General features: G+C 39.8%; 1 protein-coding gene across 3 annotated transcripts in view; it reads right to left on the bottom strand.

Moving 5' to 3' along the window:
• The window catches only part of plekha5 (pleckstrin homology domain containing, family A member 5), a 167,543-nt gene that overhangs the window by 13,374 nt on the left and 138,706 nt on the right, over window positions 1-15,463 (bottom strand). For 2 of the 3 annotated variants that reach the window (XM_029494678.1, XM_029494679.1), the window contains exons 12-15: window positions 12,504-12,790; window positions 11,594-11,832; window positions 7,678-7,761; window positions 6,313-6,432 (exon numbers count right to left, since the gene is read on the bottom strand). In XM_029494678.1, coding sequence (XP_029350538.1) covers window positions 6,313-6,432; window positions 7,678-7,761; window positions 11,594-11,832; window positions 12,504-12,790 — 730 coding nt within the window. Of the gene's footprint in view, window positions 1-4,287; window positions 4,342-6,312; window positions 6,433-7,677; window positions 7,762-11,593; window positions 11,833-12,503; window positions 12,791-15,463 lie in introns of all 3 variants that reach the window. The other variant, XM_029494677.1, reaches the window with a different exon arrangement.

Genomic DNA, 15,463 nt, shown 5'->3' with positions numbered 1-15,463 from the left:
CTTTCATATTTTCTTATAAATGCAGTGTTTCATTATCCCTGCAAGTGCTGCAGATTGAGGAAAGAAACTCTTCATAGTTGGCCTTTTGCTGTTGATTCCAGAGGGCTCTGAGTGGGGGGATGAAGGGATGAGTGCTCTGTGCATATTCACTAATCTTGTCTAATTTCCCTTGAAGCTGTTTACCCAGGTGTCACGAGGGATGTTCAAGCTGCTTATTATAAAGCAAAAAAAGGCAGAAGGAAGTGTAGCATGGGAGGACCGATAAACACTAAGAAAGATAAAATCACGCTCTGTAATTATTAATCAAATGCAAAAGTGCAATCTCCCCTGTGACAGAGAGGATGCGTATTAAATGTTAGGCTTTCTGTCCCCACTGCTTTTGCAGTTTAAATCTGATTTACTTGCAGTAATGAAATCTTTGTAAATGGACTTGCCTCAGAAATGAAATGACACTGAATGCATGCAGAATTTCATCAATATTAAAAACGCGTTACTTCTTTCAGATGTTTGATCTTCACTGTCCAAAATAATGAGTGTTCAATTTGAGTCCAGACTGCAGTTTACAAATTCAGCCATTCAAGGGAGAAGAAACATTTCCTGCCATTTTAAAGTGGTTGCCTGTACATTTGTGATGTAACAACTTAAAAAAAAAAAAAAAAAAAAAACTGGCTCAGGTGTAATTTAATACATAAAATACTTATATATTCATTTACTAATTAAATTATACATTTAATTTAGCTTCTTGATTCTATATTGTGCATTATGTTTTGCTATAAAGGACTCAAAAAACTTCTTGGATGACGAAAGACTGTTCTGTAGGTCTTACAGAATCAGAAACATCCATGGCAGTAAAAAGTAAAAAAAATTAAATAAAATAAAAATAGAAAGCTGGGCATACTACCTACCATAACAAAAACAGATTGAGCACATCTGTATAATGTAACAGAACAGCTTTCTCATGTAGCATAAATGTAAACTACGCTGCAGGGACCAATGTGTCCTAAAAACAGGAAAAGAAGGGCTCAGACCGAAAGTTAAAGGTGAGAACAGTGAGAGTAGTCTGGTATGAGATGATAACATCCTCTGACAATACCCCTGACTGATTTCCACAATCCACTTTGTTATGTACTGCTCCAGGAAATATAGCTAAGAAGTGTTGGTACATAACCACAGAGGGAAAAGTGGGACCTTGTACTTCAAATACAACTGTTTAAAGACCACGCCTGAACCTTCCGCAGGGTCCATGAATAAATGGATTGCAATGGATGGAATGCAACTTAAGTGCTCTATTTTAACAGTTAGTTTTCTTAAAAGGAAGGTTTAAACTGACCTAGTAAGTGCTCCATAGGCAGATGTGCTTGCCGCTAACACTGATGAGGATATCAATGCTATGTTGAACTTTTAAAATGGATATACTTTATAACATAACTGTGAAACTGGAGCAAGTAAACATGTTGTAGAAGTTGCAGCACTAAGCACACTTCCAACAAATATATTGTTTGCTTTCCAGCTTACCTCATGTAAACAGCAGATTTGTGGATATAAAATGTTAATAATAATAATTATGATAATAATGATGATTAGCCTAATATGGCAAGCTGACCATCTGCCCAGAGAAGGACTATGAGGATGAGTAAACCATTGTTCTTCCAGTTTTTAAAATGAGACTAACCTCATCCTGTTATCAATCTTTTCACCTTCAAAATGAATGTTAAAGCGATTAATAATTATAATTATAGTCTTATATAGTCTTCAACTATTAATTATTCCTTTCACTCTTATACATTAATTCCTGCGCCAGAAACACAAAAAAAAAAAAAAAAAAATCATTCTTATGCTAAGCCAAGAAAATCTGGAAATATGACACATAATCCAGTGTAAGCATTTCCAAAGTGCTGGCCAAGAGTGAACAGTGCTGTATGAAGACAGATGGTGGGAGGAGTCCATGACTATGATACCATGAGCCATGCTCGCTTCAGGTCGGGTCCAACAGCATCACCACAAAGCAATGAAATGAGACGTGCTCGAGCTGAAAGCAACTTCATATATATATCTTTTACATAATGCTGAGATGACATCTGGGAGGGATTGCTGAGAAACAGCTCGCCGATGAACGGACTGACTGCATCCAAAATGGTGAAACAAGAGGTAGATGGTGAAGGGGAGGACATGGATAAATAACCACTGGGCTACCAGGGCAAAGGTCTGGTTTGAGCCTGCATTAACTCAGTCAACTTGAATTAAAGAGTTCTTTTCCTATTGGAAGACATTCCTTTGGAAAAAACAATCCCAAGCTAATTTATTACGCTCGTAATCAGTGTACGCTTTACATTTGTGATTTCAAGGTGGAGCTCTTCAATCCAAGTTTACTGAAATATCTGTTGTTAGGCAATAAATAACATTTGTATTTTTGGAAATCGCTGAACTAAAATTCCCTACTGCCCTGAACTTTTGACCCAACAACAGTGAGAGATACAGTATGTCAGAAGGACAATGGACTCCTCTGACACTGTCTCAAACCAGAGCTGCCATAGATCTTACTTGCTGGTAGAGTTGTGGCCTTGGTGCCGAGTTCTCGATCATAGTGTGAATCATGAAGATTAGAGGCTCATTCTCCTTCGTCTTGCGGAGAACCGTGGAGAAAGAGGACACAGTGGTATAACAACACAGCTGTAAGTGCTCTGCCCTGCAGTTTACTGATCAACCCCAACCCACAAACTTGGACTCTCTGATTTAAAGAGGAGCATGATCAAATGCTACATAGCAAACAAGACAAGCAATAGTTTCAATAATATCAATGCTTTGCTTAATGCTTTTTCAATTTTTTATTTTTTATTTTTAGACCTACGTTTTTGCATTAGCTAATTCATTATTTTAATACCGATTGATTTAAATTCAGTGAAGTGCATGATGCACAAGAGGCTTCCAAGTTTTCTTGGTGTTCAGATTAGGAGTGTCACAAAACTCCAGTCCCAGCACAACCCACTGTGTACTCATTGTAACTGCTGTAACTCCTGTCGCACACACATTCAAATATGTTGATTGTGTAGATGACATTCCCTCATGCTTTAATCATCACAGCTAATTACTAACCTCAACACTTCCTTGATACTTAAATGCAATTCGAACCTGAACCTTCAAACCAAGTCTTAACCATCTAAAGTCCTCACATTGATGGTGTCGAAGAGTCTATACACACTGACACCGCTGAAAAACCATGTTACACCTGCGTATAAAAACTTCTGTCTCAGTATATCGAGTGTGTGTTTTAAATTAAACTGGCTAAAAGGTGAAACACTGACATTTGATTGAACCTTTTAAAATAGAACAAGAGGTATTAAACCGACTTTGTACAAGTGAAAAAAGCATTTTTAAAGTTTCCCAATTAGCATCCAAACTGCTGGTCTGTCACTCTTACATAGCCTGTCCAAGACCATTTTCTTCCCAAAGCACTTGACCTTTCCAGAGCCAAGCAGCTGTACTCAATAATGCAAGAACTGCGAGAAGGAAAATTCTAACCCATAGACCAAAGATAAACAGCACTTTGAGATGCCTGACAGGATCAGGATACATCTATATGAGGTGGTTTATCCTCCAATTAGACTGACTTGCAATAGGAACTGCTATGTAATTTCTAACTTTAGTGACAACAACTGAGGTAAATTTGCCAGAATTAAATAACTTGTTCATCTAATGGTTGTACATTTAGGGTGTTCTACAAATTCATGCTCTTATTCTTATCTTTTGGCACTCACATTTCCTTTCTAGCACTTTCCTTTGGTTTGCTATTTCAGTTGTTCTGTCTGCAGTGTACAAGCCTGACATTTGCAAGCAATCAGCAAGCCTGAGTGTTGCTGAGCTCAAGTACATACAAATAAGGCTCGAAGCAATGTTTAATACAACACCAAGCGCTGCGCATATATTGCTATGATGGCTTTGAAAATTACAACAGCATTACATGATATCTATTTCAGTCTCTATCCTTCAAGAGACTAATGGGTGCTTATGCATATTGTAGCCAATTTGTAGAGGTGCAGTCCTTTCCATTTACTTGTGTATTCTGATACATAGCCGAAGTTTTCATACTGACAACCTATCCTCATGACTGTCCACCTAATTGGAACTTAGCAAATTGCACTTTATTTTACTTGTGCTAAACCAAAGATCAGTTGATTTTGAGCTCAAATCAGAAGCAAAAGAACAAAGAAAAGTATAATGAGATAAAAACATGGAAACAATGTCACCAGAAGCAGACAGCAGTCCATATTGTGGATGAGAAGTTCTCACCTGGCTGTCCAGGTAAATAAGGTTCCTCTGGAGGTGATGGGAAAGAACATCAGTCTGCAGTAGCCGCAGAACAAGGAAGAGAAAAGCAGGAAAAGTGAGGCCACGTTGTTTGGTGGACAGAAGCAGATAGGAGGGAGAGGGAGATGATAGAGAGAAGAAAGGAAACGAGAGTCAAAGGTGCATTTATTCTGGATGGAGAGATTGCAAAAGGAAGAAGGGCATGGTGTGGTAGAATAATATTTGAGACGGCCAAGGTGCTGCTAACTGTGACTGACGATCAAAAGCAGTGAAAGAAAGATCACGCACAAATGTTAAAAAGAACTGAATTTGGCAGGTAGAATCAAGTAATGCGATTTAAACAGTCATTTCCGCTTTTGCCTTAAATAGCAGGCACAAGAATTAACAGATAAAAAATACACAACCATAAAATTCATTTTTTAATATGTGAAGCATAAATGCCATATTTCCATCTGTTTATCAGTCTTAATTTCAAATGTGCCATCCTATCTGACAAACCAACTGCTAATATTTGCAAATCAGAAGTAGATGCAAGTGTGCATTCATCTGCATTTTCTTTTGGAGAGTTTTTCAAAATTCTGTTTTAGTTTGTTCAAACCCACCTTGTTCCTGTTTGTTTGTTCCTGCATTTCTTTCATAACTGCTGTACACAAAGGACTGGATGACGCATTCAAAAATATTTACAGCCATTAAAGCTCTCAGGAGTGAATATAACGTCAGAATTGAATGAAGGGAGTCAGTACTCATTCCAGACTGGTATAAATGCGAAAGACCGCAAAACAATGCAGGGTTGCAATGAGTGCAGACTTGCAAAACATTATTCTAACACTGTCACAATATTACCATATGTAAAATCCCAAATCATGCTGTTTAATATCACTGTATCTTTAATTGGCCAGCCCTGAATACACTGTCAGTCGTTAGATTACCTATCCTGCAACATGAATCACAACCTCATGCAGTCACCCACACTACATAATGATGCACAATGATTGTGGATGCATTATTAAATATTGTTCAGTCTTGACTCCAAACAAAGTGTGTTAGAGTTGCATTGGATTTAATACAGACAAGAAGACAAACAGGCTCATAAGTTCAGAGCAGAACTTGTGTTGCACGTTAAGATGAGAAGACAGTTGCCATGTTGTTTCATGCATCAGCCCGGACTCATCCATGCAAGCGAGTATGTATGGCCAGAACAAGGGCCCCCGTGCAAACACACACCACACAAATAGAAAAAGAAAGTCCACGAATCAAAGCACCAACCCCCAGCTTAACACCAACAAGACTATTGATATGTGCGTAAAGTGATGCTGCAAACCATACTGCACAATGAAATTGAATTTGGCGTGTTCACACAGGCAAATACATCACCTGCAACCGGTCAACAATTTCAAGTGCCCGTGACACCCAACTGTGGTTTTGTTATTTAGGATTGTTGAGCTTTGATAATATTGATTAATAGTGCTGTAAAATATGTCTTAATGTACATTAAGCCATTTACCATAAACCTGTGACCGCAGAATCATCTTCATGTAGCCATTTCATGAACTGCGGCACTCAATATTCAGTCATAATAGTTGCAGCTTGTTCTACACATTAGCCCTCAAGGCTGCTTGTCAAACATTAGGTGATACTACATGCATGTAAGATGATTAAAGTGATCCTGCGGATGTCAAGCTATTCAGCTTTAAATACCTCAAAAAAGTCACGAGGATACATCCTCTGTGGCCCATGAAAGTCTGTTCAAAATTTCTGAAGTGGTGCAGCTTAAATCAAATCAAATCAAATAAGAAATCTCTTGAGTAGTAGAGCGCATACTCTCTTTAGCTCTCAGAACCTTTCTGAACACACCAATGTTCAATTTTCTTTGGCACAAATAGCCAGTCTTACACAGGGGATCCCCCCCCTCTCCCTTTGCAGACACACAAAATGTGGGATTTCAGTTGGGAAAGCACAAATGCGTACATGCACACACAGGTATGTATGTATACACTCAGTGCTGACCTTGGGGTTGGGCCCTTCCATACCAAGGGCCATTAGCTGAGCTACTGTGTGCTCCCGCAGACTGTTGAGCTCCGCCTGCTGCCGGCGGAGCTTGATCAGCAGTAGGGTCAGCTCCTCGGGCTGCACAGAGCAACACAGAGGAGAAGAGGAAGAGCTGCCACACTGACATCAACAACACCTAATAACTAACAGGGATGAAATGTTATGAAATATTACACAATGGCTCTGGTGACCTCTAAGAAGGGAGAAACTACTCCTCTGCCAAGACCGTTTCACACACATACCAAGACAACTGCGATCTTCAATTATGAGACTATGCTTTAAGTTTGGCATTTGGTGAATCTTGATGAACTAATATTACAGATTTGATCACTTTTGACCGCTAGGGGGCAGAATAACTGCACAACAAACACAGCCCTAACATAAGTTCCTTAATCAGGATTTTATTTAAGTTCTGTGAACTGGTTCAAGCTGGTCTAGCACAGAACAGGCACACAGTCTGAAACGTAATAAAGCTGTTGTTTTAATTGTTCTTATCCAAAAAAGGCTCCTACATTGGATAAGACTGAAGACATCATCTGGTCAATATTTGATATCAACATCAATCATATCAATCAGAATGGAAACCTTCTTGCCACCAGTCACTGTTTAAACCAGTGATATAAAACAGTGAGAGACCAAACTAAGGGATCCTGAGTTATTTCGGTTAAAGATGTCAAACGGGTCTTTCTCTTTCTGACACAGAGACACAGACACTGCAGAGTGGAAAAAAAAGGTAAGCGGCCACAGTAACGACTGCCATGAATCAGAACAGTATTATTCAAAATTTCACAATTCAAAGTTCTGTGCAGAGTTTGCATGTTCTCCCCGTGTCTGTATGGGTTTCCTCCTACGGTCCAAAGACTTCATGTTTAAGTTAACAGGTGACTCTAAACTGTCCGTAGGTCTGAGTGTGAGTGGTTGTTTGTCTCTGTCTGTCTCTGTGTGTTGGCCCTGTGATGGGGTGGCAACCTGTCCAGGGTGGACCCTGCCCTCACTCAGAGTGAGCTGCGATTGGCTCCAGCACACCCCGTGACCCAGAAATGGATAAGCAGGAGAAGATGAATTAATTAATGGACGCATTGTGTTTAAAATTTTCACTGTTACCAAGAAACATGACGTTGTCAATAATTACACTTGTCCTACAGACGCAACTGGACAAAATAAATGGCAAAGAGAAGAGCCGGCAGAGAACAAATATTTGAGCTGCGTGTCAGTGGTAAGTATTTGAATGATTTAAGAGTTCCCTGAGGGCAGGCAGAGAATAGGTTGAATGTAGTAAAGTACTAGAGAGTGGGTGGGTGGGGGGGTGAATGTAAGACTCACCGTCTTGCCTTGCAGGGACTGTGGGGTGATGGTCTGGGGAGGGACACCAGCTGCAATGGATCGTCGGTCAGTTGGATAGCCATACTGTTGGAGAGAGAGAGTGGAGTGAATCTGACAGAAGAGCTTCATTCATTTCAGTTTAGCTGATCTGTGTGACTTCATTTTTATTAATAGGGCTATCAGCCAATCAGAAGAAGTCTCTGAGTCTCTGGGTAGGGTTCCAGTCTCCTGCTGGCTCAACACAGAGATATACAGGGACGAACAACCACTCAGACCTAAGGGCAATTTAGAGCTGCCATAAAGGATTATACCTACAGTTGTGCAAGGAAAAAACAGGCCATATCTTCCAAAGCGAAGGGTGCAATATCGGACTTATTTCCATTCCAGTTTTTGAAGAACAGATTCAAAAATAAGTGGGCTGTTGTGATTTCTCTCATGCTGTCTAAATGGCAGCCCCTGGTCAACAAAATGTCAACTTCAATTGGGCGCACTCATTCCCCCGAATGATGTCAGAAAAGCAGACAGTTGTGTTTCAAGCAAATACATTAGGCTTTCAGTGAATACTGCAGCTGTCTCTGCTCTGCATTCACTTTCCCTGATATCCATTTTAGAGAATGTAAGCATGTTGTGTTTTTTATTTATGTACTTCCTTTGTGGATAAAATTGTCTGTTGAATTAAATCCAGCTGGTTTAATGAGCTTGTATTTCCTTTTTATATTCATTCTGGATTATGGATTGTTTGCAATGCAGAAACCATGGATTTGAATGGACCATAACACTTCTTGTCGAACAGTCTTTAATCTGGCGGACAGTTAAAAAACTCAAAAAGAGAGCCATTAATCGTGATGAAAAAATTTACAAAAAACACACAATCTTTTATCTGTTTACACTTGTCTGTGTTATTACAAAGCTAATATCTAATATCCCAGTTGGCTAGGAACAGCATAGCCAGGACTGATATTAAAACTCATCCATATTCCTGTGAATGTAGGTGTCTGCCAAGTGAATGAATGTGAATTTAGTGTAAATCAGAATTAGCATATATACACAATATGTGAGTGTGGCACCTTTGTCACTCTGCAGTAATGAATAAAATGGCATAATGGTTGAATTGAATGGAAGCGAGTAACTATAGATGATTTGTAGTTAATTAGCTAATGCAGCAGAAGCATTGTAAGGCTGTTTAACCGAATTAATTTGCAGATGAAGGGGAACATTGGTGCATCAAATGAGGGAGAATGTGGAAATGAAAAGGTAACAATAGCAAACATCAGCCAAAGTTTCATCTTTCTATCTATTCACCAGAATCTGCTGTCTCTGTGAACACACACAGAAAACGCTGACTTAATTAATCTATAAGTGTAATTAATTCAGCTGCAATAGGCAGTGGACTAAAAAGAATGTATCATTCTCAACCAGAATGATAAATTGTTAAAGTAATAAGACGAAAATCAAACATGTAATCTTATTTTCAATTGTACATATTAGAGCAGTGGCTGGATTAACTGCTCTAAAACAGATTATGTGCCCCTTATGACCCAGGTTCAGGTCTTTTGTGTATTCATTGAATTAACTTTTATTTGGCACTATGAATTATTTAAGCTCAATAGCAAATGAAATGGAAAGGACGTAAAATTGGCTCCAATGGTACAACAATACCTTATTATCCTCATATCAGTATTAAGAAAAAAATATTGGTAACAAAAGTGCTAAAAAAAAAAATTATTTTGGTTTTGTCAGACTACTCAATGATTGGGACAACTGGCCTCTGATCTTTTGTTCAGATTTGTTCTGCCTTGTGTCAGCTCTTCATCTGTTTACGTCTGTCCTGCTGTCTCAGCTCAGGGTGGACCCCGTTTCTGCCCAGCTGTTCAGTCTGTTTAGTCTCAAAAGGTGAAGAGAACTTGCTTTGTGTTTTGAATTCCCAATGTCCAGGTTAAGCGGCCCAACCGAGACATCAAAAGATGATCTCAGTGACACAGAGACCGTACTGAGAACTCCTGAGAGGCTGGTTCAGTTCAATAATCTTCAAATATGTGGACAGCACTGCAGGCTGTTAACAACCCCTTAAGAGAAACCAGGACTGCAAATTTAAAACACAAAGGACAATAGGGAGAGTGCAAAACAGTCACATGAAATTTGGCTTAACAATCAGTCAGTCAGCGACATCTACTCCTGAGCCAAAAGCCCACTTCTCACTCACTACACTATGTCGAGTGTCCGTCTTTCTAACTCTCAGGGATTCAGCTCTGTTAAGTCTTCAGTTCAACTCAGTGTTTCTTAATCCAGTGTTTTCCCAGTGACTTCCTCCTCTGTCCGTCTGTGAATACAGAGCAGAGCATGCGCCTCACAATGTATTAACATGAGCTGTCTGCTGTGTCTCGGTCGAGCACAGCCTTGGTTTGAAGTGTCCAGGGACTGGACCTGGATTTTAGACTTGTGACAGGAAGATTGGGGCTGAGAATCAGCTTTTGACTACAAACACATCTTTGTGACCTGTATTTTTTCTTTTTTTGGAGATACTCAAGGGGGAAAATAAGTTATATATAAAGAAAAGCCTCTTGTTCTTCTGACTTAGATGTCATCACGAGGGCAGTAAGAATCTAAAAGCTGTAACTGCACTCAGCATTGGTCGAGAAACATAGCACGGTGAAAATATATGACTGATTCTGAGAGCAGGTGTTTTATAGTGTTTTTAAGACTTCTATTGCTTTATTGACTGTCCATAGAAACTAAATCGTCCATCTAAAGATCTCGGTCATTTGCAAAGTGTCTCAGCTGAAAACCTATTTGATTTGTTCGACTACACCAAAATAAGTTAGGATCAGAACTGAAAAAAAATTACTCTTGGCTGCTATGCTTCATCACCACTATCAATAATGCTGTGATGTCGGTGGTAGTATTTCCGAGAACCTGGAAAAAGAGATTTGCTACTTCTACTGCAGCACATTCACTTCCTGTTTTATTTTAGCATCATCTGGGCTCTGTGCAGGCACCTAACCTTACCAATATCACTGAGCAGTAGCACAGTAGATGGGTACTGATGATGCTCTGTGTGGTTTTAATCACCAGCTGTAGAGCTTTGCTGTCCTGAGGCTGTGCTCAACCAAAGTTTATTGTTTTTTCAATCAGGAAGTTTTCTATTGCTCCTCTTTAGAAGTTAACACAAAGTCTGTTCAGGAATTGTCCTGTCTGTCCTGTGTTTCTGTTATCTGAGTTTTCTCTCCCAATAATGCCGATTCCCAAAAAGCTTAAACTGTTCACCGGTGTAGATTGTAAACACGCTGGAGTCTCTCAGACTGTGAACACCACTCTGACAGTGATATGGTCAAAATATCAATAACATCATCTGGCAGATATTTTTATTCATCTAGAGGATGTAATCGGACCCTGCAGCTTTACTGGTCTTCCCTCTCAGCAGGAGACTTTCATATCCACTGTGGATCCTGACAAAGGCAGTTCTTCTGGAGGGAGACAAGACTTTACAGCCAAGTCTTTGTTGATCAGATCATAGCTGGTATAGAAAGTTTTTAGCTCATCTGGCAATGTGGCCTCATGCACAGTGGGGATGCTCCTGCTTTTGCATCTTATGATGTTCTGGATCACTTATCCTTGGAGTTATTGGATTTCTCTCCAGTCTCTGCTGATGTATTTGCTTTCGCTTCCCTGTCACCTGGCTGATTAGGTAATGGATTTATTGTCTTTGGGATCACTACTTTCTTTAACACATTTGCGAATATATGACTTTGCTGATAATGCACCTTCCCCAACATCCTGTGTGGCAGCATTAAATGAAGATAGTCATAATATTTGAATAAACATAATATAAAATCCTTCAAAAATTATGTAACATATTTTGCATATATATATATATTTTATTATTGTCATTATGTGAGTTCATATCCATGTGGTCTACCTTGGCAAGGTGTGCCCTTTGCCGGCGGTCCAGCGTCACATCGCCCCTGAACACTGGTGAGGATACCTCTGAGTGGGAGTTGCTGGGGTTGTGAGCAACCTGCTGGCGAGGAGGGGAGAAGGTGCTGTAGAGAGCCAGGGAGCCATGAGATGGCGAGGTGGGGATGGAGTGCGTCACGGCATGTTCAGAGATGTTGCCCATAGTCTTTGTGCTGGGCAGGGTGCCATAGTGACCCACAGCTGCAATCACAACAACAAGAGAGAAAGAGACAGACTGGAGTCATACGCTTTCCTCCCCTACAACATTACAACAATTCATGCTCAACTGCTCATCAGGGGTGGCAGAGAGTGCTGGAGTCAATCCCAGCTAATGAGAGTGGGGTCACCCTGGTGGATCGCCAGACTATCCCAGAGCCAACATTAAGAGGCAACCATTCATGCTCATACTCAGACCTGTGGGCAATTTAGAGCCACCAATAAACCTAGATGTGCATTTCTTTCTTCAAAAAGCATTTATGTACAAAAAGACAAAGGCCGGTCTTGAAAATAACTTAATGATGTAGTTTGTGGATCACAGAGCTTTATGGTTTAATAAAAAAAGCAACACAGTAATAATTCAGTTTTGTGTTTCCAAGATTTCTCTGTGGCTTAAGTAAGAGCAGCTTTTTGGGCCAAGTGGTTTTGATCTTGACTGATTTTTTTTGTTGTTATAGCAGCACAGAGCTGTATCCAGCTGTACTTTGGGGCTCAGGGGCCTCTGTGGGATGGGATGCCAGCTGTGACTCAATCTCAGATTCTGAACAAACTATAAACCAGTGTAGCAAATTTCCACTTGAGGACTTCAAAGGACCCTCTCAGAGCTTTTCCCATAAGAGAAGAAGTTGCATTATATCCAACTTTGGTATCTGTACCTGAGGGCTGAGCCAGACTTTGCCTGGAGAAGGCCTGCCTTTGCTGCCACTCATATAGCTGCCACATGGTGTCATCCCTCATCGACTGTCTCTTCTCCGCTGTGGTGACGCTGCTGGTGGAGGCGGGCCGGAGGGCACGGTCATACACAGAACCCGCCACGCTACAGATGCTGTCGGGCCTGATCATGCTGTTGCGCGGCAGTGTGCGATAGCCCTCTGGATAGCGGGGGACGATATGAGCACGATGACTGGGCATGTTCCTTGGCAAAGTCTGGTAGGATGTAATGCTGACAAAGGAAACAGAAAACCGATGAAAAATTGTACTTGTTAGTAACCACAAACTCAAGCCTTTTTCTTTTCCCCAGTGGAAGAAGGTCAGAGAGTCATTTGTCACAATTAGAACCTTATCTGGATCCTGTAGCTACTCTACAGGGGGAACTAAAAAGAAAACCCCCTATGCATTGTAAATTCATGAGCTGGTGGTAGATTGTGATATTTCCAAACCACAATAAGATTTAAAGTGGTCTACGTTGTTGAGATGTTTAAACAGGCTTGATCTGCTGTAGCTGTTGCCCAAGCTGTGATGACACAAGTTTCCACTACAACCTCACACAGAAGCATGATGCATCAATTTTTTTAAGCAGATAACATTTTCAGTCCTTATGTCATGAAAAGTTAAAATTCCATCACACAGTAAACACATCAAAGCTACAGAGGCATTGATCATTTCTATACTTAAAAAAATATTATTGATATAGATATATAACATAAAAAACATTTGTATGCCATATGTGTTTAATATTAAGCAAACAAAGCATGGAATTAAATTGTGGACTTGGATGATGATGTAAGCCAGAAAAAAGAAATTCATGTAGCTTTTACAAACAGCCTCATCATGTTACTAGCTAAAACAATATATATATATTTTTTTTAATGACCTGAAGCGATTGGCTATAGTCACTGATCCACAGTAAATTTTTGTTATTTTTACTTCAGTCAACAAAACTGTTAAGGTTGAATAAATGCAAAAGGTTTCTGCATTTTTATTAAACAATTAAAAGTAAAACTTGATAGATACATGAATGAATGCTGTAAACCTTGAGGCTTCCTGTCAGCCTCTTCATCATCCTTTAATATGCAGGCTACATGTGTGGGAAGTATTGAGGGCAGAAAGTATGTGCAAGGGCTGCTATCATCATCACTGAATAAGTCATTTGCCAGTCAATGCTAATCCAAGTGTACAGCAGTGGAGTTTTGTGTTTTCATCATTATATATTCACCTCAGTTTTCTAATATCAGTTAAGCTGTTGAAGATTGGCTTCCATTTCTCAGAAATCCCAGTCTAACGCTCCCTGCCTCCCCTCTGTCGTTGATGACATGATAATTGTATGATCCATATTATCAGCACAATTAGCCAAATGTAACTGTCTATCATGGTGTCATGAAAATAAATGAGCTGATGACTAATCTACAGTTATGCTTCTTCTTAATCATTCATAAATAAAAGCGGTAACTGTGGAGTTATTAACTCTGTTGCACTTGGATTTAGTGCCACTACAAAAACAATATGATGTTTTTGTACATTTTATTTCATCCAGATTTTGTGCTTCATCATTTAAGCAGTTAATTTCATTGCATCTCTCTAATGGTTTACTGGAGTCAGTAAAGGAACAGAGGAGTAAAGCATCAACACGCTGCAACACCTGCACTCATTCCAACTGTATTAGCAGCCAGTGAATCAGTGCCTTTAATCAGTGTGTAGCGAATGGGAACCAGCATAATCATCTGTATGTGTCTGTGTGACATGTATGGTGTGCATGACTGGATTTAATTATCAAACTTCTTTCATTAACAGAACTCTGCCTCACTTTTGCTCTGACCTGATCATGTGAAGTAACGAGGAGCTTGTTATCTCTTTGGCTATTAGCAATTAATCATGAAATGGAAGACCTTGTTTTCTGGGACTGTGGCATTGTCCTTATGAGTCGGTGGTGAGATATAGCAATGTCCTTGTCACTCTGACTGACTACCACCATTCTTACCTGATGAGGTAGAGCACAAGGAGGATCAGCAAGAGAGCAAGATAGGTATGGGTAGAAGGAGCACCCCAAATTTGTACATGTTTTATATACATATAAAGAGTGTATACTATGTTAATACTGCCAACTACTTTCCAAACTAAAAGCAGCCAGTGCAATCCAGCAGGTGGTGAAAGACAGACTGGGTCAGATCTCAGTTGTTGCTGGGTTATGATCTCAGACTGACTTGTCATTCATTCAGGCTGACACTGCATTCACATTGGCCACTAATGGTTGCTAGGAGCAGATCATAATTTTGCTGTTAGACCAGCACACAGCTCTGCACCTCTTTTTGTTAGAGGTTTGTCTGATTGCAGCAAAGGAAGACAGCATCCCTGTTCTTTTTGACTGACTAAATTCTTGTATGCTCAATCAAACAGCACATGAAGCCCCCTTCAACCTCCCCCTATACTTTTCCAAATACAATTTGAAGATGGTGAGTACACCAGGGCTGTAGACTGGAAAGGTCTAACAGCAGCCAATCAAGTACTTCTATGTTAAGAGTGGGTGGACGTCCACTAACACTTTTAATGAAAGCAATCATGTCCAAATTTACATAGCTCATTTTATATGGTTGAGTTTACTCACCACAAATTTTCAGTGTTCATATGCAGAGCAATGAAGGGAAATTCATCCTCCATTCAGAATATTTTATTAATTTTCCTTCTACTCTCCCAAATTTTTTTACCACAACAAAAGCATCTTTTTTTTTTTTTTTTAGCTGATACCAAAACACTGAGGCTGGCTCTGAACGTTCTCCAAGTTTGAGGGAACATTTGACAAAAGAGATGATCACGGCCAGGAAGATTATAAATTAATTTGGATGAATTATTCATGACTTTTTTGGACACAAAATCTTTCCAATAGAAACGCCAAGTCTTT

Source organism: Echeneis naucrates, chromosome 23, assembly GCF_900963305.1.
Source record: "Echeneis naucrates chromosome 23, fEcheNa1.1, whole genome shotgun sequence".
Classification (NCBI taxonomy): Eukaryota; Metazoa; Chordata; class Actinopteri; order Carangiformes; family Echeneidae; genus Echeneis; species Echeneis naucrates.
The sequence above is the reverse complement of the archived record's forward strand: the minus strand, read 5'-3'. Positions and strand labels throughout refer to the sequence as shown.